Below are 26,493 nucleotides of genomic sequence, written 5' to 3'. Positions count from 1 at the left end.
CACAGACAAAGCATTATGCCCAGTGAGTACCAGCTGGTACCATCGTCTCCTCTCCTCGTCCTCTCTACGGACTTCATTTGTTGTGTCGTCTGAAAACCAGGACATGGAACTATATAAATATAAAGGACAACAGCAAACTGCAAATATCCTCCTGGGTTGTCTGGTTTTGTTCTTACTTTCTATACTTTGTCCAGCTGAGAAACGTGAGTAGTGATGGTTCCATTGGCTGCTTTGGTCAGGTGGTTATCTTGGTCTGTTGTGAGAGGGGTTGTGGATTGTTGTTTATTTTTTAATAGGGGGGGATACACACAGTGTCCATCTTAGGTTACACAGGCTGATTTGGTTCATTTTGTTTAAAGTGAATAAGTCTGCCTAGAACCAGTTCTTAACCCCCCCCCCCCCCCCCCCCCCCACACACACACACACCCATATAGACATCCAGGATTATAGGACATTGCTTGAAAGCTTCATAAGCAAAAAAAAAAAGCAGAATTAAACATGAATCAAATGCACTGTACTCAAGCACAGTGCAATCTGACCTCTATCAAAAATGGGTTTTATCTACTGGTAACTACCTCTGTCACTGTTTCACAGGCCTTGAGGCCTGTACGTCATACTGACCACGGGCCAGATTCTGACTTGGGAAGTTATGCCTTTCCTCCACACGCTAGTGGTGCGCAGGTCAACCGTTAGCTCACTCGCCCGCAATTGCTAATAACCCATCTGCAACCGCGCGACTATATGTGATAAAGTGAACATCTGAGACCCGCACCCAACCCCAACCCGCTAATATACAACATGTGCTGTGGGCTACAGTCAGAGACAGCAGAAGGATTTTTTTTTTTTACAGGAAGTGCAGGATGTTTTTTGTTGTTGCCTGATATAGATATGTTTCTGCTTATAATTTCCAACATTTTGGTAGGCTATTTGTTGGTCTTGTCTATAATTAGATCTTAATTAGTCTATAATTAGATGCAGCTTCTCTTCTGTCATTTATACATGGACCTAGAAGACTAAATCAGCCCTTACTCAACAGAATAATGTCATCGATAGAATGAATGCTTCAATGTAGTTGACATCAGTAAAAATGTTCTCCGTCATCTCTGATTCATTCTCGGAGCAAAGAACTTTAGGGACCACCGATAAAATGCATTCATTCTTAAAAAACGGGAAAGATTTTCTGTGCCAAATGTCCGGTTTCACCGGTTGTAAGGAAATAGAAATATGTGAAAACGACCCAACATGTTTATGATAAGATTTCAGTTTGGCTTAGATGCATATTTTATGTGTTTGAAATAGTATGAGGTTTAATGATGCTGAAAAAGACAGCACCTTCACCTTTAGAGACGGTCCCTAACCACGCTATCAGGTTTTATGCTGCTGATAAAGACAGCACCTTCACCTTTAGAGACGGTCCCTAACCACGCTATCAGGTTTTATGATGCTGATAAAGACAGCATCTCCACCTTTAGAGACGGTCCCTAACCACGCTATCAGATTTTATGATGCTGATAAAGACAGCACCTTCACCTTTAGAGATGGTCCCTAACCACATTATCAGGTTTTATGATGCTGATAAAGACAGCACCTTCACCTTTAGAGACGGTCCCTAACCACGCTATCAGGTTTTATGATGCTGATAAAGACAGCACCTTCACCTTTAGAGACGGTCCCTAACCACGCTATCAGGTTTTATGATGCTGATAAAGACAGCACCTTCACCTTTAGAGATGGTCCCTAACCACGCTATCAAGTTTTATGATGCTGATAAAGACAGCACCTTCACCTTTAGAGACGGTCCCTAACCACTCTATCAGGTTTTATGATGCTGAAAAAGGCAGCATCTCTACAGATGGTCCACTATATGGACAAAGGTATGTGGACTCCCCTTCAAATCACTGGATTCGGCAATTTCAGCCACACTCGTTGCTGACAGGTGTATAAAATCGAACACACAGCCATGCAATCTCCATAGACAAACATTGGCAGTAGAATGGGCCGTACTGAAGAGCTCAGTGACTTTCAACGTGGCATCGTCATACAAGCCAGTTCGTCAAATTTCTGCCCTGCTAGAGCTGCCCCGGGTCAACGCTATCTGCCCGAATGCATAGTGTCAACTGTAAAGTTTGGTGGAGGAGGAATAATGGTCGGGGGCTGTTTTTCATGGTTCGAGCTTGGCCCCCCCAGGATACAATGATATTCTAGATGATTCTGTGCTTACAACTTTGTGGCAACAGTTTGGGGAAGGCCGTTTCTTGTTTCAGCATGACAATGCCCCCGTGCTTTAAAGCGAGGTGAGTACAGACGTACAGAAATGGTTTGTTGAGTAGTGGCCATGTAGTTTATCTAACTATGTATTCGCATGCTGAGTTTTCACATCCTGTCAAGATGCTGAAAGAAATAAATCCTATTTCTCCACTCCTCTTCCCAAGTCAAAATGTAGCTTACATTTGGTGTAGGCCTATCGTTTAACTACAAGAAATTCTGCACGAGTTGATATTAAGGCAATGCGAGAGGTTATAGACCTACAATCAGTGTCCAGATTTCAGTTTTCATTTAACCCATCAGAATAGTAGACTACAGTTCCCTTGACACGCCATAGGCATATTCGAAGCCGCCATCTTGTAACTGTCGAATTTGTATAGCGCCTCACAATCATCACACATTACATAGCTAGCGGAAAAAATAACGTACAATTTACGTGATAAACCCTTTGAATTTTCTGATGTCTGGGGGACTTTCAGTAGGTTCTGAGTCGTCACATTAGCAGCTTCATTATTATTTTTCTTCATTAATGTATTATTATTATTATTATTTGTTTTTGCGTTGAATTATTTATTTTCTAGCATTGAATGTGAAGTTCATTCTGTTTATTTTTGTTGTCATTGAAGCTAATACCGGTAGAGGGGAGAGAAGGGTTTTGTACGATGTGCTCCCGTGTAGCATGGTGTTTTGTGTAGGTGGAAGGAATAACGGGGCATTATCTGTGTCATATTTTGATGATTGTTTAAAATAAAAAAATAATAATGCCAATAAATATATTGTAAAAATATATATAAAAAACATAGCTAGCTGGCACTGCTATCATCCTCTTTAACCACTTTACCAAATCTTTATTTTTAACTCACGCATTTCGCAGCTTCTCACTTATTTAATTAAACTTCGCTATTGTCCTTTTAGCCTCTGTGGATCGACATGAACTTTTTCTTCCCTTCCCAAAAGCATTTGGCAATAAGATGTTTGGCGCGCACCATTTAGGCCCTAAAGTTTAGGCTTATATTGGCTACTAATAACGCCCGATAGCCTAAAATAATGAACGAAAAACCTCAATGTAGCCTATAGATATAATTGCACAATAATTATACATCTATGGATATTTTTTTTAAGGTATTTTCTCTTTATTCAACCCGCTCGCCGCCTGCACTGCTTTCACCCACACAATATTCCATAACCCCAAACCCACCCGCCCCGCGAATAACGCGGAGACTGCGGGTTATGCGGTTATGAGTCAACCGACCCATCACACCTTTCCTTCTCACTTCTCCGTAGCTGATATTCAGACCTTAATTAAGGTAATTAATTAATTCATGGGGTTTTGCAGGTGTGGTTCCCTTGCGCTTGCTGAATAAATAAACGTAGTCCTAATTCAACCGCTGAAAACCCTCCCAACTTGCTGGTCAACATATTTTCTCGTGAAGTTTTAATTCGATAAGGGTTTTCAGTACATTTATCTTAAGCCATCCCCTTAAATAGTTATTTAACCCACGGTAATGTTGGACGCTTAGTGTATATATAATTAGAATAGGGATAATAGTGAATAGTGTACAATAGTAGGCTATGCCCTCGTCTATTGCCTGCACTAACCATGGAACTGTGTGATTGCACAGCCAAGTATTGCCCCATGTGTCGGGCTCAAACGGTTACAGCTTGGTCTGCTCTCCGTTCCATAACGACTTAATTAGACTACATGCACTGACTTTAACGCAGCTTCTCTGGTCCCCCGCAGGATATATAGACTGCTGATCGTTGTCCATGGTGCTGAAATTGCGACATGTCTATGCGGCTGCGTACCTATCGAATCGATTACAGGACTTGTGTGGCGCCAGGGCTTAGCTTTGTTTTAGCTAATGGATAAATGTTTATTGGTAGACCTATTTGTTCGTCGTTTTCTCTTAAAGCCTAACAGTTCACGAAGCTCTACAGGGCGTCCCAATGCTGCGATTTTCAGACTGTTTCCCGGTGGCAGAGGTGGAAAAAGTACTCAATTGTCATACTTGAGTAAAAGTAAAGATACCTTAATATAAAATGTGAAAGTAAAAGTGAAAGTAACCCAGTAAAATACTACTTGACTAAAAGTCTAAAAGTATCATAATTTAAATGTACTTAAGTACAGTGGTGGAAAAAGTATTACATTGTCATACGTGAGTAAAAGTACAAACTAAAAGTCAATGCTATACATCAAATTCCTTATATTTAGCAAACCAGATGGAACAATTCACTTTTTGTATAACTTTTTTTTGACAGCCAGGGACACACTCCAAAACTCAAGACATAATTTACAAACGAAGCATTTATGTTTAGTGAGTTCACCAGATCAGAGTCAGTAGAGATGACCAGGGACGTTCTCTTGATAAGTGTGTGAATTTGACCGTTTTCCTGTCCTGCTAAGCATTCAAAATGTAACTCGTACTTTTGGGTGTCAGGGACAATGTATGGAGTAAAAAGTACATTATTTTCTTTAGGAATGTAGTGAAGTGAAAGTAAAAGTAGTTAAAAATAAAAATAGTAAAGTACAGATACCTCAAAATACTACTTAAAGTATTTTACACCACTACCCAGTGGCAATAAGGTAATTACTTGTTAAGTAATTAAAGTTCGGGAATTGAAACATTGCAGATTATAAAATAAATGTTCGATGCAGCAGCATAATGATCAGCTACCAATATATATGTTTCTTAGGATATACAACTGTCCTGTACAGGCTACCTGAACCTGCATGACATGAGATGTCCCCGCGCTTCTCCCAGTTTGAATAGGACGTTGTTGTGCGTAAAACAATCCACCCTCAAAACACGAGTTTACTAGCGATTGTTTCATTATGCAGTGTACTATATATAGCTATATACAGTATTTATAAACTTCTTATAAAAATGACACATCAAATAGCCTAACAATAAGGGAAAAAGTAGTCGGCTTGAGGATACTGTACTTTCAGACATTATTTATTGTTGAACTCCACGGGTTTTGTCTGGCTAATAGCCTCAACAAATGGGCTAAAGTCAAATAAATTAAATCAAATTTAATCCACCACGGCCTGTAGACCCAAGTTGCCGCCCCAACTGTTTTCTATGCTGAGTACTGCAAACCCAGACCTTCCCGAGGCATTGGGCATTATATGACCATTGCGCTGCACATAATTCAAATTTAGTGTTGGATGATGGATGCCAAGATATACCAAAGATAAGGGACATTTGATATTGCAACCACACAACTCAAACGCCGGTTCACCAGTAGCCTATGAACGAAATTAGAAATACATTTTTTTTGTTCAAGCCCTCAAGAACTGTTGTCTGCTAAAGATGAAGGTCTGTTCGCATCTGCAAATGTATGGGCTGTCCGGTATCCAGACGACCTGTCCCCAGAGCTTCCTACAGAGTTCATCTCTTTCCGTAACGTGTTGAGAGCGGGAATTAAGGAGAATGCGAGGCTCAGTTAAAGACGGTACAGAATAGAAGAGAACTGTCGTATTTGAAGAACAACTCCCTTCTGCCCATTTTCCCTGATGTTGCTATGGCAATCAAGAAGTTTTTTGTTTACCTTCCCTGAAACTGTTGCTTCTGCGGAGAGATCGTTCTCTAAATTGAAACTCATTAAGAACTACGTAAGAAGCATTAGGCTCTAGGTCTGATATGCGCTGTTGAACACCTGAGTAAACTTCGCTCATTACACTGGCGCCGTCGTAGTCTTGACCACAACATTTGTTCACCGATATCCCCTTATACTTTCAATCAGTTTATTTTTAATTTTTCACCTTTTCAGTCACATTCCTGAAGCCCAATAAACAAACAAACACTCAGTTCCCTAGTACATATGGAAATGAAAAAGGGTAATGAATGACTTGTTGGAGGGTTACTCTCAAAGTGATTTATTATACAAAAATAACATAGACATCGATGATAGGCGCATGGGTCCCTTTTCATCAACTTTATTGTGGGAAAGTTAATATGTTGACATGACTGGTTTCACATTTGTCTATTGCGATTATTAGGTCAAATATATCCATAACAAGTGCCATTTCTATTTATAATCTCCTTGTTCAAACGGATTACTCATTTACTTAGATCTTATCAATAGCTCTGATCAGGTTGTAAATTACAGTGCGTGGAGAATGGTGCTATTACGTCGAGAGAAAAAAGAAGAGGCTTTTTCCACTTGGAATTGACAGGTTCGCAAGACCTTATTCATGGTTTCCTCCCGCATTAAGGTGGTGGAATTATGAGAGAATTAAGTCGAGGTCAAAATATGGCGTATCTGTAGACACACCTCCTCCACCACACCTTCATTAATACAGTGTATCGGTAGACACACCTCCTCCACCACACCTCCATTAATTCAGGTATCTGTAGACACACCTCCTCCACCACACCTCCATTAATACAGGTATCTGTAGACACACCTCCTCCACCACACCTCCATTAATACAGGTATCTGTAGACACACCTCCTCCACCACACCTCCATTAATACAGGTATCTGTAGACACACCTCCTCCACCACACCTTCATTAATACAGTGTATCTGTAGACACACCTCCTCCACCACACCTCCATTAATTCAGGTATCTGTAGACACATCTCCTCCACCACACCTCCATTAATACAGGTATCTGTAGACACACCTCCTCCACCACACCTCCATTAATTCAGGTATCTGTAGACACACCTCCTCCACCACACCTCCATTAATACAGGTATCTTTAGACACACCTCCTCCACCACACCTCCATTAATACAGGTATCTGTAGACACACCTCCATTAATACAGGTATCTGTAGACACACCTCCTCCACCACACCTCCATTAATACAGGTATCTGTAGACACACCTCCTCCACCACACCTCCATTAATACAGGTATCTGTAGACACACCTCCATTAATACAGGTATCTGTAGACACACCTCCTCCACCACACCTCCATTAATACAGGTATCTGTAGACACACCTCCTCCACCACACCTCCATTAATACAGGTATCTGTAGACACACCTCCATTAATACAGGTATCTGTAGACACACCTCCTCCACCACACCTTCATTAATACAGTGTATATGTAGACACACCTCCATTAATACAGTGTATATGTAGACACACCTCCATTAATACAGGTATCTGTAGACACACCTCCATTAATACAGGTATCTGTAGACACACCTCCTCCACCACACCTCCATTAATACAGGTATCTGTAGACACACCTCCATTAATACAGTGTATATGTAGACACACCTCCATTAATACAGTGTATATGTAGACACACCTCCATTAATACAGGTATCTGTAGACACACCTCCATTAATACAGGTATCTGTAGACACACCTCCTCCACCACACCTTCATTAATACAGGTATCTGTAGACACACCTCCATTAATACAGTGTATATGTAGACACACCTCCATTAATACAGGTATCTGTAGACACACCTCCACCATAGTTTGTTGTTAGTGTGCATGTCTGAGGTCAATCCATTTTCAAATTCAGCCTATTCCAATGTCTTGTACTTACTGAATGAACTGAATGTAAATGGAACCCCAACCCTTAATCTGTATCTGTTTCACCTCCTTTCTCATTATCCCCATCTCTCTCAGTCTGTACAGTTTCTCCTGACCCCTGTATCTGTGTCTGTTTCACATCTCTCTCAGTCTGTACAGTTTCTCCTGACCTCTGTATCTGTGTCTGTTTCACATCTCTCTCAGTCTGTACAGTTTCTCCTGACCTCTGTATCTGTGTCTGTTTCACATCTCTCTCAGTCTGTACAGTTTCTCCTGACCCCCTGTATCTGTGTCTGTTTCACATCTCTCTCAGTCTGTACAGTTTCTCCTGACCTCTGTATCTGTGTCTGTTTCACATCTCTCTCAGTCTGTACAGTTTCTCCTGACCTCTGTATCTGTGTCTGTTTCACATCTCTCTCAGTCTGTACAGTTTCTCCTGACCCCCTGTATCTGTGTCTGTTTCACATCTCAGTCTGTACAGTTTCTCCTGACCTCTGTATCTGTGTCTGTTTCACATCTCTCTCAGTCTGTACAGTTTCTCCTGACCCCTGTATCTGTGTCTGTTTCACATCTCTCTCAGTCTGTACAGTTTCTCCTGACCTCTGTATCTGTGTCTGTTTCACATCTCTCTCAGTCTGTACAATTTCTCCTGACCTCTGTATCTGTGTCTGTTTCACATCTCTCTCAGTCTGTACAGTTTCTCCTGACCCCCTGTATTTGTGTCTGTTTCACATCTCTCTCAGTCTGTACAGTTTCTCCTGACCCCCTGTATCTGTGTCTGTTTCACATCTCTCTCAGTCTGTACAGTTTATCCTGACCTCTGTATCTGTGTCTGTTTCACATCTCTCTCAGTCTGTACAGTTTCTCCTGACCCCCTGTATCTGTGTCTGTTTCACATCTCTCTCAGTCTGTACAGTTTCTCCTGACCCCTGTATCTGTGTCTGTTTCACATCTCTCTCAGTCTGTACAGTATCTCCTGACCCCTGTATCTGTGTCTGTTCCACATCTCTCTCAGTCTGTACAGTTTCTCCTGACCCCCTGTATCTGTGTCTGTTTCACATCTCTCTCAGTCTGTACAGTTTCTCCTGACCCCCTGTATCTGTGTCTGTTTCACATCTCAGTCTGTACAGTTTCTCCTGACCCCCTGTATCTGTGTCTGTTTCACATCTCTCTCAGTCTGTACAGTTTCTCCTGACCCCCTGTATCCGTGTCTGTTTCACATCTCTCTCAGTCTGTACAGTTTCTCCTGACCCCCTGTATCTGTGTCTGTTTCACATCTCTCTCAGTCTGTACAGTTTCTCCTGACCCCCTGTATCTGTGTCTGTTTCACATCTCTCTCAGTCTGTACAGTATCTCCTGACCCTGTGTCTATAAAAGAGAACAGCACTGTGGACGTCCTCGTAGCCAGGATCAACTGTAGTGATGATGTCCAGCTGACCGTCACGGAGAACCCTGCGGAGGCTTTCTACCTGCGGGGGACGGACCTCATCGCCAAGAGAGGACTGGACTTTGAGGTGAGAGCTCAGGGGCAATGTATCAAGCTGATCTAGGATCAGTTTTGCTTTGTAGAATACAAATAATACAAGCAGGGGGGGGACCTGATTCTGGATCAGAACTCCTACTCTGAGACAATTTATGCGTACAGCGTCAGAACTTAACATTCATAGCATTTATAACATGTCACAAAGTGCATTTATTTTAAAACTGTGTTTTCTTATTGGACAAGTTCAGGTAGTGTTGTGAGATCTGGCTTGCATGCCAACTGCAAAGTAGTTGGCCTGGAACGTGGCCATGAACTCAAATCAAATCACATTTTATTTGTTACATACACATGGTTAGCAGATGTTAATGCGAGTGTAGCGAAATGCTTGTGCTTCTAGTTCTGACAATGCAGTAATAACCAACGAGTAATCTAACCTAACAATTCCACAACTACTACCTTATACACACAAGTGTAAAGGGATAAAGAATATGTACATAAAGATATATGAATGAGTGATGGTACAGAACGGCATAGGCAAGATGCAGTAGATGGTATAGAGTACAGTATATACATATGAGATGAGTAATGTAGGGTATATAAACATAAAGTGGCATAGTTTAAAGTGGCGAGTGATACATGTATCAAGGATACATAACTGAGAACTGACTCAGTTATGGGGTCAAAGGTCATTTTTCCATTGACGAAAAGGTCAAAAGAAAGGTCGAGGGACTACGCCGTTGCATTCTGTCTATGATGTGAAATAACAGCTGCTGCTTTTGTGTTTGTTTCCCAGTCCCTGCCCAGTGTGGATGATGCTCTGTGGGTCCGGGTACGCTGCAACAGAACTGGCTCCAGATCAGTGAGTAGTAGTGATGACATGCCTCGTGGTCATGGGGCTGTGAGTCCGGGTGCGCTGCAACAGAACTGGCTCCAGATCAGTGAGTAGTAGTGATGACATGCCTCGTGGTCATGGGGCTGTGAGTCCGGGTGCGCTGCAACAGAACTGGCTCCAGATCAGTGAGTAGTAGTGATGACATGCCTCGTGGTCATGGGGCTGTGAGTCCGGGTGCGCTGCAACAGAACTGGCTCCAGATCAGTTAGTAGTAGTTATGACATGCCTCATGGTCATGGGTTATGTCCCAAATTGTACCTTATAGGGCTCTGGTCTAAAGTATATAGGGAATAGGGCTCTGGTCTATAGTAGTACCACTATATAGGGAATAGGGCTCTGGACTAAAGTATATAGGGAATAGGGCTCTGGTCTATAGTAGTACCACTATATATGGAATAGGGGTCTGGAATCCTAAGCATCAGTTGGCCTCGCTATTTCTGGGCCTGTCAATGGTCAAACCATATTTCTGCTCTGAAGCAATGGGTGAAGAACTTCAATGTGTAGAATATCAAGTTGCTTTCACATCAAATCTTCAACTCTAAAAATAAGTTCTATAAAATGTTCTGCTGCTTTCAAATGCAAACTAATAACGATTCACTCTTTTCTAAGGTGAACGTGTCCGTTGAAGTTTTCATTGAAAATGTGAACGATAATCCTCCAAACTTCGCTCAGAGTCATTACGTTCTCCAGGTGAACGAGGTGAGACCTTCTCCTATTTACTATACACCTTACAGCATTAGACACTTATCTGTGGGCCTAAAAATACAATGGTGATGATGTAATGATGACAATAGTAATAAACTACTTGCACCCTTCATACAATACCACATCTGTTTGTATGTATAAACTTTCCATATCGGTACATTTCCATGAAGTAACATTTCTGTAACATAATATGTTGACTCTGAGCCCTCTCTCCCACAGCTGACTCCGGTGAACACCAGTGTTGGTCAGATAGAGGCCACCGACATTGATTCTGAGCCACTTTACTATCGTTTAGAGCCAGCCACGGTAAGACCTTCCCTCCATCACCGATGGACACTATCACTGATCTGTTGATGCTGCTGTCTTGGTCCAGGTCTCTCTTGAAAAATTGTTTATTTTTTTGTATCCCAACAAGACTAAGCTGGTGTAAATAACGGTTCAGGCAAATCATTGCTCAGCAGTTAGGAGATTAAACACGTTTGTCATTGTTGGTGTCACCAGAACAGGTATCTACGACTGGAGAATGCCAACACCCCCAACATACTGGTGCAAAACATCATAGACTACGACTCCGTCCAAAAGATCTCCCTTGTCTTACATGTACAGGTATACTGTTCTTTACCTTCTGCCCTACTGTTGATGTCAAATGGGATTACAAAGTATTCAAGAAATATACTAGAATCTGTAAAGTATTCAGTAAAGATACTAGAATCTGTAAAATATTCAATAAATATACTAGAATATGTAAAGTATTCAATAAATATACTAGAATCTGTAAAGTATTCAATAAATATACTAGAATCTGTAAAATATTCAAGAAGTATACTAGAATCTGTAAAATATTTAATGAATATGCTAGAATCGGTAAAGTATTCCAGAAATATACTAGAATCTGTAAAATATTCAATAAATATACTAGAATCTGTAAAGTATTCAATAAATATACTAGAATCTGTAAAATATTCAATAAATATACTAGAATCTGTAAAATATTCAATAAATATACTAGAATCTGTAAAATATTCAATAAATATACTAGAATATGTAAAATATTCAATAAATATACTAGAATCTGTAAAATATTCAAGAAATATACTAGAATCTGTAAAATATTCAAGAAGTATACTAGAATCTGTAAAATATTCAATAAATATACTAGAATATGTAAAATATTCAATAAATATACTAGAATCTGTAAAATATTCAAGAAATATACTAGAATCTGTAAAATATTCAAGAAGTATACTAGAATCTGTAAAATATTTAATGAATATGCTAGAATCGGTAAAGTATTCCAGAAATATACTAGAATCTGTAAAATAACATCATCCTATATAGTAGAGAAACAGGATCTGCTGTCCTCAGCTCAATGCCCTTTGACCTTCCTTGACAATCTATGAATACCATTTCCCAGGACACGTACAACGTTTCTGAGTCTGGCGAGCCTTCGTTCACTGCCGTGGTGACCATCACGGTTAACGTGAAGGACGTTGACAACCGTCCACCGTGGTTCCAGCCCTGTGTCAGAACCAACCTGGGGATAGCCAAACTGTGTGTCAGCTCCGGCTACAGGGCAAAGGTCAACCTCACAGAGAAAGAGGTGTGTGTTACAGTATATCTGTGTACCTGAACAGAGAGAGGTGTGTATTACAGTATATCTGTGTACCTGAACAGAGAGAGGTGTGTGTTACAGTATATCTGTGTACCTGAACAGAGAGAGGAACGTCTCTTCTTCTTGTTGTTAAAGTTGACCCGTTCTGCTTCATCAGTCCACATCGTACATCTTATAGAAGTGCAACATCCACTTGTAGAGTACTTACGGTGTATTTTAGTAATCGCGGTGAGTTTGATTTAGCTTAGAGTTTGCACTTTTGTTTGTTCCATTTAACAGGGCAAACTCAAGCAAGTGCAGCTCAAGTATTTGACATACAGTATGTATTTGACCCAGGTCTATTGTTGTCCACAGGATGGTGCTTTATCTCTGGAGCCTGGTCCGTTATACGCCAAGGATGGAGACAGAAACAGGAGTGAGCTGATCAGCTACAGGATACTTAGAGGTACAACAGGTCTTTGATCTTCTCCTCACAGTAATCTGGTTTTAATGTTCTCCTCACAGTAGTCTAGTTTTAATGTTCTCTCCACAGTAATCTAGTTTTAATGTTCTCTCCACAGTAATCTAGTTGTAATGTTATCCCCACAGTAATCTAGTTTTAATGTTCTCTCCACAGTAATCTAGTTTTAATGTTCTCTCCACAGTAATCTAGTTTTGATGTTCTCTCCACAGTAATCTAGTTTTAATGTTCTCTCCACAGTAATCTAGTTTTAATGTTCTCTCCACAGTAATCTAGTTTTAATGTTCTCTCCACAGTAATCTAGTTTTAATGTTCTCTCCACAGTAATCTAGTTTTAATGTTCTCTCCACAGTAATCTAGTTTTAATGTTCTCTCCACAGTAATCTAGTTTTGATGTTCTCTCCACAGTAATCTAGTGTTGATGTTCTCTCCACAGTAATCTAGTTTTAATGTTCTCTCCACAGTAATCTAGTTTTAATGTTCTCTCCACAGTAATCTAGTTTTAATGTTCTCTCCACAGTAATCTAGTTTTAATGTTCTCTCCACAGTAATCTAGTTTTAATGTTCTCTCCACAGTAATCTAGTTTTAATGTTCTCTCCACAGTAATCTAGTTTTAATGTTCTCTCCACAGTAATCTAGTTTTAATGTTCCACAGTAATCTAGTTTTAATGTTCCACAGTAATCTAGTTTTAATGTTCTCTCCACAGTAATCTAGTTTTAACGTTCTCTCCACAGTAATCTAGTTTTAATGTTCTCTCCACAGTAATCTAGTTTTAATGTTCCACAGTAATCTAGTTTTAATGTTCCACAGTAATCTAGTTTTAATGTTCCACAGTAATCTAGTTTTAATGTTCCACAGTAATCTAGTTTTAATGTTCTCTCCACAGTAATCTAGTTTTAATGCTCTCTCCACAGTAATCTAGTTTTAATGTTCTCTCCACAGTAATCTAGTTTTAATGTTCTCTCCACAGTAATCTAGTTTTAATGTTCTCTCCACAGTAATCTAGTTTTAATGTTCTCTCCACAGTAATCTAGTTTTAATGTTCCACAGTAATCTAGTTTTAATGTTCTCTCCACAGTAATCTAGTTTTAATGTTCTCTCCACAGTAATCTAGTTTTAATGTTCTCTCCACAGTAATCTAGTTTTAATGTTCTCTCCACAGTAATCTAGTTTTAATGTTCTCTCCACAGTAATCTAGTTTTAATGTTCTCTCCACAGTAATCTAGTTTTAATGTTCTCTCCACAGTAATCTAGTTTTAATGTTCCACAGTAATCTAGTTTTAATGTTCTCTCCACAGTAATCTAGTTTTAATGTTCTCTCCACAGTAATCTAGTTTTAATGTTCTCTCCACTGTAATCTAGTGTTGATGTTTTCCTCACAGTAATCTAGTTTTGATGTTCTCTCCACAGTAATCTAGTTTTAATGTTCTCTCCACAGTAATCTAGTTTTAATGTTCTCTCCACAGTAATCTAGTTTTAATGTTCTCTCCACAGTAATCTAGTTTTAACGTTCTCTCCACAGTAATCTAGTTTTAATGTTCTCTCCACAGTAATCTAGTTTTAATGTTCCACAGTAATCTAGTTTTAATGTTCCACAGTAATCTAGTTTTAATGTTCCACAGTAATCTAGTTTTAATGTTCTCTCCACAGTAATCTAGTTTTAATGTTCCACAGTAATCTAGTTTTAATGTTCCACAGTAATCTATTTTTAATGTTCTCTCCACAGTAATCTAGTTTTAATGTTCTCTCCACAGTAATCTAGTTTTAATGTTCTCTCCACAGTAATCTAGTTTTAATGTTCTCTCCACAGTAATCTAGTTTTAATGTTCTCTCCACAGTAATCTAGTTTTAATGTTCCACAGTAATCTAGTTTTAATGTTCCACAGTAATCTAGTTTTAATGTTCCACAGTAATCTAGTTTTAATGTTCTCTCCACAGTAATCTAGTTTTAATGTTCTCTCCACAGTAATCTAGTTTTAATGTTCTCTCCACAGTAATCTAGTTTTAATGTTCTCTCCACAGTAATCTAGTGTTGATGTTTTCCTCACAGTAATCTAGTTTTAATGTTCTCTCCACAGTAATCTAGTTTTAATGTTCTCTCCACAGTAATCTAGTTTTAATGTTCTCTCCACAGTAATCTAGTTTTAATGTTCTCTCCACAGTAATCTAGTTTTAATGTTATCCCCACAGTAAGATTTATTTTACCTTACAAAGATGGAGACGTTGTCAGTAAAGGTGGTAATTGGAAGCATATACAATGTCAGGGACTTCCTGTTCTCTTTACGTTATCAGCTGAGCATCAACGTTTTTTTATAAGGATGTTGTCACGCCCTGGCCTTAGTATTATTTGTTTTATTTATTATTTTAGTTAGGTCAGGGTGTGACATGGGGTATGTGTGTATTTTGGGGTATTATATGGTAGAGGGGGTGTTTGTTGTAGTTATGGTTTTGTGTTGAGTGTATGTGTCTAGCTGTGTCTATGTTGGGTGTAGTTCTAGGAAAGTCTATGGTGGCCGGAATGGGTTCTCAATTAGAGACAGCTGATTTCGGTTGTCTCTAATTGGGAGCCATATTTAAGGCTGCCATAGGCTTTAGCTGTTTGTGGGTCATTGTTTGTGTATATGTATAGTTCGACGTAAGTAGTTTGTGTGTGCACTTACGTTTGAAGTTTTCACGATCGTTTGTTGTTTTCGTTAGTGTTGTATAAGTGTGTCGTGTTCATCTTCGTCGTTGTTATTAAAAAGAAGATGTATTCCAATCATGTTGCGCCTTGGTCCTCTCGTTCATGTCAACGCGATCAAGACAGATGTGCATATGACCACAAAGGTTTCTATATTATAAAAATATATCATACATGATCAGATATCATCGTACTTGTTTCTCCTCTGTATCTCATAGCAGACTGATCTTGACTTCATGGTTTCTCCTCTGTATCTCATAGCAGACTGATCTTGACTTCATGGTTTCTCCTTTGTATCTCATAGCAGACGGATCTTGACTTCATGGTTTCTCCTCTGTATCTCATAACAGACTGATCTTGACTTCGTGGTTTGTATCTTTCTCTCCCAGGGAATGAAGGCAGCATCTTCCAGATAGACGAGGAGACGGGGAACATCTCCATGGCCAAAGCGGCAGACATAGCAGGTCCAATAACCCTCACTGTCCTGGTACGAGATGTCTTTTCAATCTATATTTCCATCTGTGTACTCCATTTCTTCTTTTGGCATATAATCGATTGAAAGCTATGATTGTGTTCAACATTGAAATTGATCTTCAGATCATGGATCATTTCAAATGATGATGAATGAGATGCAACTAGAACATAATTTGGGGTTTCAGAAAAACATTTTATTAACACAGTTCATAAAGTAGCTATAGACTTCTAAAATATATTTCTAAAAGTCACTAATATAAGATAGATTGTGGTGACTTGATCTGATCCCATTTGGGTTTGAGAAGAATTCTAGTTGATGACATAGTAATCTGGAAACCCAGAACCAAATGTTGCCTGCGCTGGTCAGTCTGTCACAGGAGACTACCGACAGTAAGCAAGCATACCACCCTGCATCCCACTGCTGGCTTGCTTCTGAAGCAAAGCAGGGTTGGTCCTGGTCGGTCCCTGGATGGGAGACCAGGTGCTGCTGGATGTGATGTTGGAGGGCCAGTAGGAGGCACTCTTTATTCTTGTCTAAAAAAAAATATCCCAATGCCCCAGTGCCCTGTGTAGGGGGACGTTAAACAGGTGTCCTGACTCTCTGTGGTCACTGAAGATCCCATGGCACTTATCATAAGAGTAGGGGTGTTAACCCTGGTGTCCTGGCTAAAATGTCCAAGCTCTCCCACATACCATCATCGTCAACTAATCATCGCCAGCTTACAATTGGCTCATTCATCCCCCCTCCTCTCCCCTGTAACTATTACCCAGGTCGTTGCTGTAAATGAGAATGTGTTTCAGTCAATTTACCAGGTAAAATAACAGGAAAATACAAGGACTAGACTACCTCCCTCTCTCTACTAGATAGACCACCTCCCTCTACTAGACTGAATTACCTTAATCACAAGGTGGGAGTTAAAACTAATGTCAAATTAAGACCTAGACAACCGGGTTAAGGGAGTTTGGTACAAGATAATGTTTTAATACTGTTTATTCATCGAATAATGTTTCTCAGTACTCTCTCTTCTGTGTCTGTGTGGACTGAGTTGGGCCTCTGGGGCTTGGTGCTGGTGTAACAGTTTAACTTTAGTCCATCCCCTCGCGCGAACCAGGGACCCTCTGCACACATCAACAACAGTCGCCCACGAAGCATCGTTACCATCGCTCCACAAAAGCCGCGGCCCTTGCAGAGCAAGACTACTTAAGTCTCAGAGCAAGTGACGTAACTGATTGAAATGCTACTAGCGCGTACCCGCTAACTAGCTAGCCATTTCACATCCGTTACACTGGCAATTGATTTACGATTACATAGAACGAGCTGGCGTTTCTGTACTATGAGGTACCAGGAAGTAAATGTCTCTGGAATGGATAGCTGATGAGAAGAACCTCGTCTTAGGGGCCAAACCCTGCTTTCTATATGATTGGAACTGTCTTCACAACAAATGCTATCTGGCTCAGGGGGATACTCCTTTCTCATATACCAAGCCTCACCTTTTGACCCATTCCACACATCTGCTTCACACTTATTACATGTCTATTATTTTAAGATTTAACATGTAATGCGTCAAATGTATAAAATACATCAGCCAATTCCTAATGGAAAAGATACATTTTGATGGGAGCTAAAATAGTTCACAATACTAGAGCCTCTTACTGCCCACTACTTCAACCCATTGCAGTTGTAGCCTTGTTTTGTCATGATCACGGTTACAGCTCTGACGCAATTTACCCATCCGTCACGGTTACAGCTCTGTCGCCATTTACCGATCCGTCACGGTTACAGCTCTGTCGCAATTTGCCGATCCGTCATGGTTACAGCTCTGTCGCAATTTACCGATCCGTCATATTACAGCTCTGACGCAATTTACCCATCCGTCACGGTTACAGCTCTTTCGCCATTTGCCGATCCGTCATAGTTACAGCTCTGTCGCAATTTGCCGATCCGTCATGGTTACAGCTCTGTCGCAATTTGCCGATCCGTCATGGTTACAGCTCTGTCGTAATTTGCCCATCCGTCATGGTTTTATTTTTTATTTTACCGTTATTTTACCAGGTAAGTTGACTGAGAACACGTTCTCATTTGCAGCAACGACCTGGGGAATAGTTACAGGGGAGAGGAGGGGGATGAATGAGCCAATTGTAAACTGGGGATTATTAGGTGACCATGATGGTTTGAGGGCCAGATTGGGAATTTAGCCAGGACACCGGGGTTAACACCCCTACTCTTACGATAAGTGCCATGGGATCTTTAATGACCTCAGAGAGTCAGGACACCCGTTTAACGTCCCATCCGAAAGACAGCACCCTACACAGGGCAGTGTCCCCAATCACTGCCCTGGGGCATTGGGATATTTTTTTTAGACCAGAGGAAAGAGTGCCTCCTACTGGCCCTCCAACACCACTTCCAGCAGCATCTGGTCTCCCATCCAGGGACTGGCCAGGACCAACCCTGCTTAGCTTCAGAAGCAAGCCAGCAGTGGTATGCAGGGTGGTATGCTGCTGGTTACAGCTCTGTCGCAATTTGCCGATTTAGAATGCATTAGATGTAGGTAACAGTCCCTTCTGATTAGACTACAGGTAATAAAACAAACACTGGCTGTTGTTGACAAGGATATATTCAGTTCATATCCATATTATTAATAGTTCATTCAGGGAGTGAAATTACGACACCGTTCTCAGTAGCCTATTCTAGCAGGCTATTAGGCAACACAAAAAACGTATTATCTTGAAATCGCCTCGCTATTCACGTTGAATAAATCAGTCTGTTCATTTGAATTGAGCGAGCTGATAATCGTTCAGTTTACATGTTAAAACAAACACCGGCTGTTGTGTCTAGCTAAGAAAACCATGGCAACAGTTGAATGGCAACAGTTGAATTACAATCAGAAACCCAGATTTGAGTCAGTAACACAGACCCAATGCTATTGAAATGACAAGTAAATCCCGCAAATAGACCATTTATAATAGTTTGTAGTCTTAACATCTGCCAAATAATAACGACACAATTAACAGTTCGTCCAAGTGTTCCTTTGCAGAAATGTTACATGCGCAAAGGGATTTATTTACAATCATGGCAGTCAAACGAGTAGATGGACATCCATTGATTTGGAAACAGATCTGGCGAGTTGAATAAAAGCGGGTTATATTTTCTCTTGCGACATATTGAAATTCCTGTATTACATCACATTTGCTCCGCAATGATAATTATTTTGATAGAAAACCTACTTTGGCTTTTTACGTCGTTCCAAGTTACGTCGATATTCCATCTGAATTCTCTCTAACTTTATAGAAAAAGGGCTTATTCGATAAGATGTAGCAACTCCTCTCTTGCTGCGAAAAAGAGAGAGGTAGAAAAACTCATTTTCATGCATTATGGGCAGGTTTTTCCCCACAAAATGTATTACCAGGACGGAGAAAATCCCATAAGTTTTTTATCGTTTTATTGGTTAGGGTAAGTCAATTCCCCCGTACTTTTACCAAAAGTGAACATACGGCAATCTTTTATTTAATTGAATTAAAACTCTATTTCCCAGACCCTTTAGACAGTCATACAATGGTCAATGCCTAATAACCTTATCTTTATCAAATTATCCATAAAGGGACCACGCTGAACCTTTCAGAATACTTTTTATTTAAAACATTTTAAATACATTTTATGTACATCTACGTATGTTTAAAAAAAAAAGTTGCATATCATTATTATTTCCATTATTACTTGATAAAATCTCCAGTAATCGATTATACACACATACAATTATTGATTTATATATATATATATATATATATATATATATATATATATATATATATATATATATATATATATATATATATATATATATATATATATATATATATATATATATATATATATTCACAGAATCCATCAATAACTTTAAAAATCTTAGGTACTCACAACAACCACACCATGTGCGTTCTTCAACTACTCTCCGCTGCTACAAAGTTTTACGTTTTGGAATCCTTCTCCCAGCGGAACCCAAAGACTTACGTTTTGGAATCCTTCTCCCAGCGGAACACAAAGTTTTACGTTTTGGAATCCTTCTCCCAGCGGAACACAAAGACTTACGTTTTGGAATCCTTCTCCCAGCGGAACACAAAGACTTACGTTTTGGAATCCTTCTCCCAGCGGAACACAAAGACTTACGTTTTGGAATCCTTCTCCCAGCGGAACACAAAAACTTACGTTTTGGAATCCTTCTCCCAGCGGAACACAAAGACTTACGTTTTGGAATCCTTCTCCCAGCGGAACACAAAGACTTTGGTTTCCCTGACGCTGCCCGGCTGGTCATCTCTTATTATCCAAAGTCCAGTAACTCTAGAGCGTTAGGTCAGTAACCAGCAGGTAGACTAGTGGTTAGAGCGTTGGGTCAGTAACCAGCAAGTAGCCTAGTGGTTAGAGCATTGGGTCAGTAACCAGCAAGTAGCCTAGCGGTTAGAGCATTGGGCCAGTAAGAGAAAAGGTTGCTAGATCGAATCCCTGAGCTGACAAGGTAAAAATCTGTTGTTCTGCCCCTGAACAAGGCAGTTAACCCACTGTTCCTAGCCCGTCATTGTAAATAAGAATATGTTCTTAATAACTGACTTGCCTAGTTAAATAACAAAAGGTTGCCTTTATAAATAGTGGGACCATGATGGGACCAAACCCTGGTTTCTATACAATTAGAACAGTCTTCACAGCAAATGCTATCTGGCTCCTTTCTCATATACCAAGCCTCACCTTCTGACCCATTCCACACATCTGTTGTTTGACATGTAGACTAAGGGGTTGTATCTTTGCTATAAAAGACCTTTCTATTCTCTGTATGATTGAGCTCTCGGCATCACACTTCAGAGTGTTGGGATCGACCAGCTACATTATTGCAATTCTTATTAAATAAAGGTTAATTGTTTGAAGAATTAATAAAGTCTTAATCACTTGGTTAGAATTTCCACAACAGGAGTTCCTAACCAATCAATGACCTTAATCACAAGGGGGGAGTGATAACCTGCAGACACTAGGCCCTCGGGGACTGGAGATGGACAATACTCTCTCCCATCTCACCCACTTCTCCCATCTCTCCATCTATCCATCTCTCCCATCTCTCCCATCTCTCCATCTATCCATCTCTCCCATCTCACCATCTCTCCCATCTTTCCGTCTCTCCCATCTCTTCAATCTCTCCCATCTCTCCCAGGCCTCCCAGGTCACCAACAGGGACCAGTTTGCGGTGACTCAGGTCACCATCGAGGTGCTGAGGAAGAGCAGGAACCCTCCTCGGTTCGAGAAGGAGCGTTATGAAGGATACATCTACAGTAACTCAGTCCCAGAGACCATGATCCTACGAGACAGAACCTCCAACAGACCCTTCAGAGTCAGGGCCAGAGACGAGGACTTTGCCACCGTAAGAGTCAAAAAGAGATCAACATTTACATTTGAATCATTTTAGCAGACACTTGTCTTACAATCTCAGTCTGTGTTTGTTCATGGGACCTCTAAATGTAATGTTACGTCTCATATACAGTAGAGACATACTCGTCTGGCACCGTGAAAGTCCTAGAAATGACACAATTACCTTCAATTCTGGGTAGTTACGCTTCTGTTCTGTGTGGGATTTGAAACACTGACACACAACTTTAATCAGCTTGTTTGTGTGTGGGTGTTTATTTGTGTGTATGTGTTTTAGGGTGTAAACCCAGACATGAGATATGAGGTGCAGTACAGCAGTTATGTCAACGTGACAACCGAAGGGTTTGTTCTTCTCAAGAGGATAGTGAAGACAGAGTCCTTCGCTCTGCAGGTGAGTGGTTACCTGCCTCATTGTTCTTCTGAAGAGGGTTGTGTAGACAGAGTCCTTCAGCTGAGTGGTTACCTGCCTCATTGTTCTTCTGAAGAGGGTTGTGTAGACAGAGTCCTTCGCTCTGCAGCTGAGTGGTTACCTGCCTCATTGTTCTTCTGAAGAGGGTTGTGAAGACAGAGTCCTTCAGCTGAGTGGTTACCTGCCTCATTGTTCTTCTGAAGAGGGTTGTAAAGGCAGAGTCCTTCGCTCTGCAGCTGAGTGGTTACCTGCCTCATTGTTCTTCTGAAGAGGGTTGTAAAGGCAGAGTCCTTCGCTCTGCAGCTGAGTGGTTACCTGCCTCATTGTTCTTCTGAAGAGGGTTGTAAAGGCAGAGTCCTTCGCTCTGCAGCCGAGTGGTTACCTGCCTCTTACTAGACTACTATAATTGTTTTGATGAATGTTTTGGTTAACGCTGGAGGGGTTGCAGAGATATTCATAGGCATGATAATAATGTATTTTTCCTTGTGATGTGTGTGTAGATACGTGCTATGGACCTGTCTACAGGGGAGTTTGGTACAGCGGCCCTCTCTGTCCTGGTTATACCAGGTAAGACTTTCACATAGCACCACAAGGGCAGGTTAACTCACAGCAAAGGGACATGAGCCCCTGATGGTGGACGACTGACTGTTCAGATGATCTACTCCTACCAACAGCAGGATCTGTACTCTCCATATTAAAGGCTGTATTATTGGTGATGATCTACTCCTACCAACAGCAGGATCTGTACTCTCCATATTAAAGGCTGTATTATTGGTGATGATCTACTCCTACCAACAGCAGGATCTGTACTCTCCATATTAAAGGCTGTATTATTGGTGATGATCTACTCCTACCAACAGCAGGATCTGTACTCTCCATATTAAAGGCTGTATTATTGGTGATGATCTACTCCTACCAACAGCAGGATCTGTACTCTCCATATTAAAGGCTGCGTTATTGGTGATGATCTACTCCTACCAAGAGCAGGATCTGTACTCTCCAAATTAAAGGCTATATTATTATACTATTGTGATGATTAATATATTGGTTGATTGATATCTTGATTTGATGTCTTGATTGGTTGATTGATATCTTGACTGGTTGCCTTGACTGACTATTTTCCCTGACCTCTGACCCTCTACAGCTGTGGCGGTCCCTTTGCCCTCGGGGGCAGGGTACCGGGCGGGGGACATGGCTCTGCTAGGATTGGTCATGGCAGCCATCTTGGTTCTCTGCTTCATCGTGATTGGCTTCCTGATCTCCCGCCTGAAGAAAGGAGGCGCCAACCTGGATAAGATAACTGAGGTGAGCAGCGTTCTGTGAGTTCAGCTCAGAACTGATGCTGCGTTCAAGACAACTGGGAAACTCCCAAAATACTACTTGTAAACTGGGATCAACGAGTTGTATGCCTTGATGTGCTTTAAACTCTAATGGCAAACAAGCTGCGTCAACCACACACTAACAGCACAGCTTTCAGACACGCAAACCAATTATAGTGTTCAAAAACCATATTAATAGATTATTGTTTGCATGAATAATGTTTTGTTGTATTTTACTGCCAAAATTGTTATAGAGGTCATTTCCTTTAGTATTCGACATCAGAGGTCAGTATGAGGGAGAAGTCAGAGACGATAGAGTTTCCCCCACTAGTAATCACCAGTTGGAGGGCCGTTCTTGTGCGTTTCTCCCAGTGGGATGTAACATCAGAGGTCAGTATGAGGGAGAAGTCAGAGACGATAGAGTTTCCCCCACTAGTAATCACCAGTTGGAGGGCCGTTCTTGTGCGTTTCTCCCAGTGGGATGTAACATCAGAGGTCAGTATGAGGGAGAAGTCAGAGACGATAGAGTTTCCCCACTAGTAATCACCAGTTGGAGGGCCGTTCTTGTGCGTTTCTCCCAGTGGGATGTAACATCAGAGGTCAGTATGAGGGAGAAGTCAGAGACGATAGAGTTTCCCCACTAGTCATCACCAGTTGGAGAGCCGTTCTTGTGGGTTTCTCCCAGTGGGATGTAACATCAGAGGTCAGTATGAGGGAGAAGTCAGAGACGATAGAGTTTCCCCACTAGTCATCACCAGTTGGAGAGCCGTTCTTGTGGGTTTCTCCCAGTGGGATGCTGGTATTGAGGAAGTTCTGCAGCATGACACTTGGTGAAAGTCCTGTCCTGCAAGTGTTTTTGAGGCGGCCATTAGCCCTAACAGGAAGGTAACCTAGTGTCAGAACTGTTTGTGTTGTCTTGCCAACACCAACACCTTAACAAACAGATCTGGGACCAGGTTAGCAGGCTAGCCGGGGCTGTTGGATGGAGCTGTGATGGCTGGTTGAAACACCCTGGACAGGATTAGACGCTGATGGAAGGCCTGTGAACAAGGCATTTATCCTGATCGAATTGAACAGCTTCACTGAATATTTATGAGTAGTACTTCACAGAAGGGCTCTGTCTGTCTGTCTGTCTGTCTGTTAAAGCAGAATAAATGAACCTAACGCTATAGGAAGGCAGAAGCGTCTGTGACATTGAACAATGCCTAGAGATCAATGGTTCATTAACTTCTGTGTAGATGACAGTTCTCTCTCTCTCTACTCCTCTCTCTAGTGCTTTAGTTTTTAACTCATAGGACAACTTTATTGCTATTATTTATGACTATTTATCTACTTGTATTATTTATTTTGTTACTATTTATTCAACCAAGTGATATACAGAACACATAAAGCCCTGATCCTGTGATCCTTGTACCTGTCAGATTTGACATGGTTGCTGTCCTGTCTTCTGTCCTGTCTGTAGTGTTTGGCTCCATGTCTGAAGATGGCGAGGCCCCAAGGGAGACCCAAGGACACCCTGCAGTACACCAACGATGGCTACCAGGGTACCGAGGGTGATGCCCTGCGCGGCGGACCCAGACGCCCAGAGCCGGTAGACAAGAGGGGCCGAGGTGCTACAGTCCCTGGGGACAGAGGCAGGGCCATCCCCCTGGAGCGACGCCGGAGCGACCGCCACTGTGGCTTCTGCGGCCTGTACGCCAACCACAACCACCATGCCAAGCCCAGCCCGGCCAGCAGCCCTGCTAGGGGAGCTGGGAGAGGAGAAGGAGGAGACAAGGACGGGATGAGGTCCATCCTCGCCAAGGGGGGAAGGAAGGAAGGAGGGAAGTCAGTGTGGTTTAAGGAGAACGAGGATGCGTCTGGGATCGAGGTGGAGATCATCCCGGATACTCTGGGTCAGGAGGAGGAGACTGAGGAGGAGGTGTTGGATATGGAGGAGATGGAGGGGGGAGACAGGAGCATGTCTAGTCAGACAGAGATCGATGGTGGGCATGGCGACCAGGAGAGCCATGGAGAGTCTGATTCAGCTACTAAAGAGGAAAAAGAGAAGGAGGGTTGAGAGGATATCTGGGTTATATTCTATAGGGAGAGGATATCTGGGTTACAGTCTACAGGGAGAGGATATCTGGGTTATAGTCTACAGAGGATATCTGGGTTATAGTCTACAGGGAGAGGATATCTGGGTTATAGTCTATAGGGAGAGGATATCTGGGTTATAGTCTATAGGGAGAGGATATCTGGGTTATAGTCTACAGGGAGAGGATATCTGGGTTATAGTCTATAGGGAGAGGATATCTGGGTTATAGTCTACAGAGAGAGGATATCTGGGTTATAGTCTACAGGGAGAGGATATCTGGGTTATATTCTACAGGGAGAGGATATCTGGGTTATATTCTATAGGGAGAGGATGTTGAGGCACTAAACAGAAGAAAACAGAGTAAAACAAGAAGGTATGTGAAGATGTCCAGTACGAACGGACCGCTCTACAGAACAAACCCCAGCCGGACCGCTCTACAGAACAAACCCCAGCCGGACCGCTCTACAGAACAAACCCCAGCCGGACCGCTCTACAGAACAAACCCCAGCCAGGAAGAGAAGTGGAGTTTCCATCATCAAGGGAAAACCTGATTCCAGAGTGGGATTCTAGAATATGGACATTAGTTCACAGATTGGAGGGATATGACCTTTTTGGATAAGTGTGTGTCTACATTATGTGGCTTCCATCACACTATGGTGAGATATTAAATTCAATACATGGGGAGTTATTCTTTCAATGTATGGTGAGTTATTCAATATATAAAGACATTTTCCATGAAGAACCACAAGAAGGGGATCAAGTTGGATACAATACTTTTTTAACTTGGTATCTTTTAATGATTGTTCTGAGAGCGAATCCATCAAGTCCGTGGGAAAGATTTTACGAGCATTACTAATGAGGGGAAAAAATACTATTTAAAATGAGGACATTTTTTTTTACCACTGAAATAAAGTTTGGAAGGAGAACACATCTACTGAATACTAAACAAATTGAGGACATGTTGTATTACAATTTTATTTATGTTTGAAGAAAAAGTATGAAATGTAATAACCTTATTACAGTATGTAAAGTATGTGGATACAAATTCTGACATTTTATACTATTTATGAGTTATTAAAGCAGGCTTGTGGTCAATTCAGGAAGTACACAGACATTCCAATTCTCTTCAATGCCTTTTAGAAAGGGGAACATTTCTAATGTGGTTTATTCTATGAATCTGACTGGACCCCAACCCTGGTTAT

At 41.2% G+C, this 26,493-nt stretch overlaps 1 protein-coding gene across 1 annotated transcript; it reads left to right on the top strand.

Moving 5' to 3' along the window:
- On the top strand, positions 1-26,390 carry cdhr5a (cadherin-related family member 5a). The gene is made up of 14 exons (XM_055898908.1): positions 1-203; positions 9,113-9,285; positions 10,048-10,113; positions 10,756-10,845; positions 11,071-11,157; positions 11,353-11,457; positions 12,266-12,451; positions 12,818-12,908; positions 15,995-16,092; positions 21,275-21,481; positions 21,764-21,877; positions 22,396-22,462; positions 23,040-23,200; positions 24,677-26,390. The coding sequence occupies exons 1-14, from the start codon at positions 104-106 to the stop codon at positions 25,271-25,273; spliced, it is 2,142 nt and encodes a 713-aa protein (XP_055754883.1). The 5' UTR covers positions 1-103; the 3' UTR covers positions 25,274-26,390.
- The last annotated feature ends 103 nt before the right edge of the window (positions 26,391-26,493 follow it).

This window comes from Salvelinus fontinalis, chromosome 35 (assembly GCF_029448725.1).
Source record: "Salvelinus fontinalis isolate EN_2023a chromosome 35, ASM2944872v1, whole genome shotgun sequence".
Classification (NCBI taxonomy): Eukaryota; Metazoa; Chordata; class Actinopteri; order Salmoniformes; family Salmonidae; genus Salvelinus; species Salvelinus fontinalis.
Note: the sequence above shows the minus strand (reverse complement) of the source record. Positions and strands in the feature narration are given on the sequence as shown.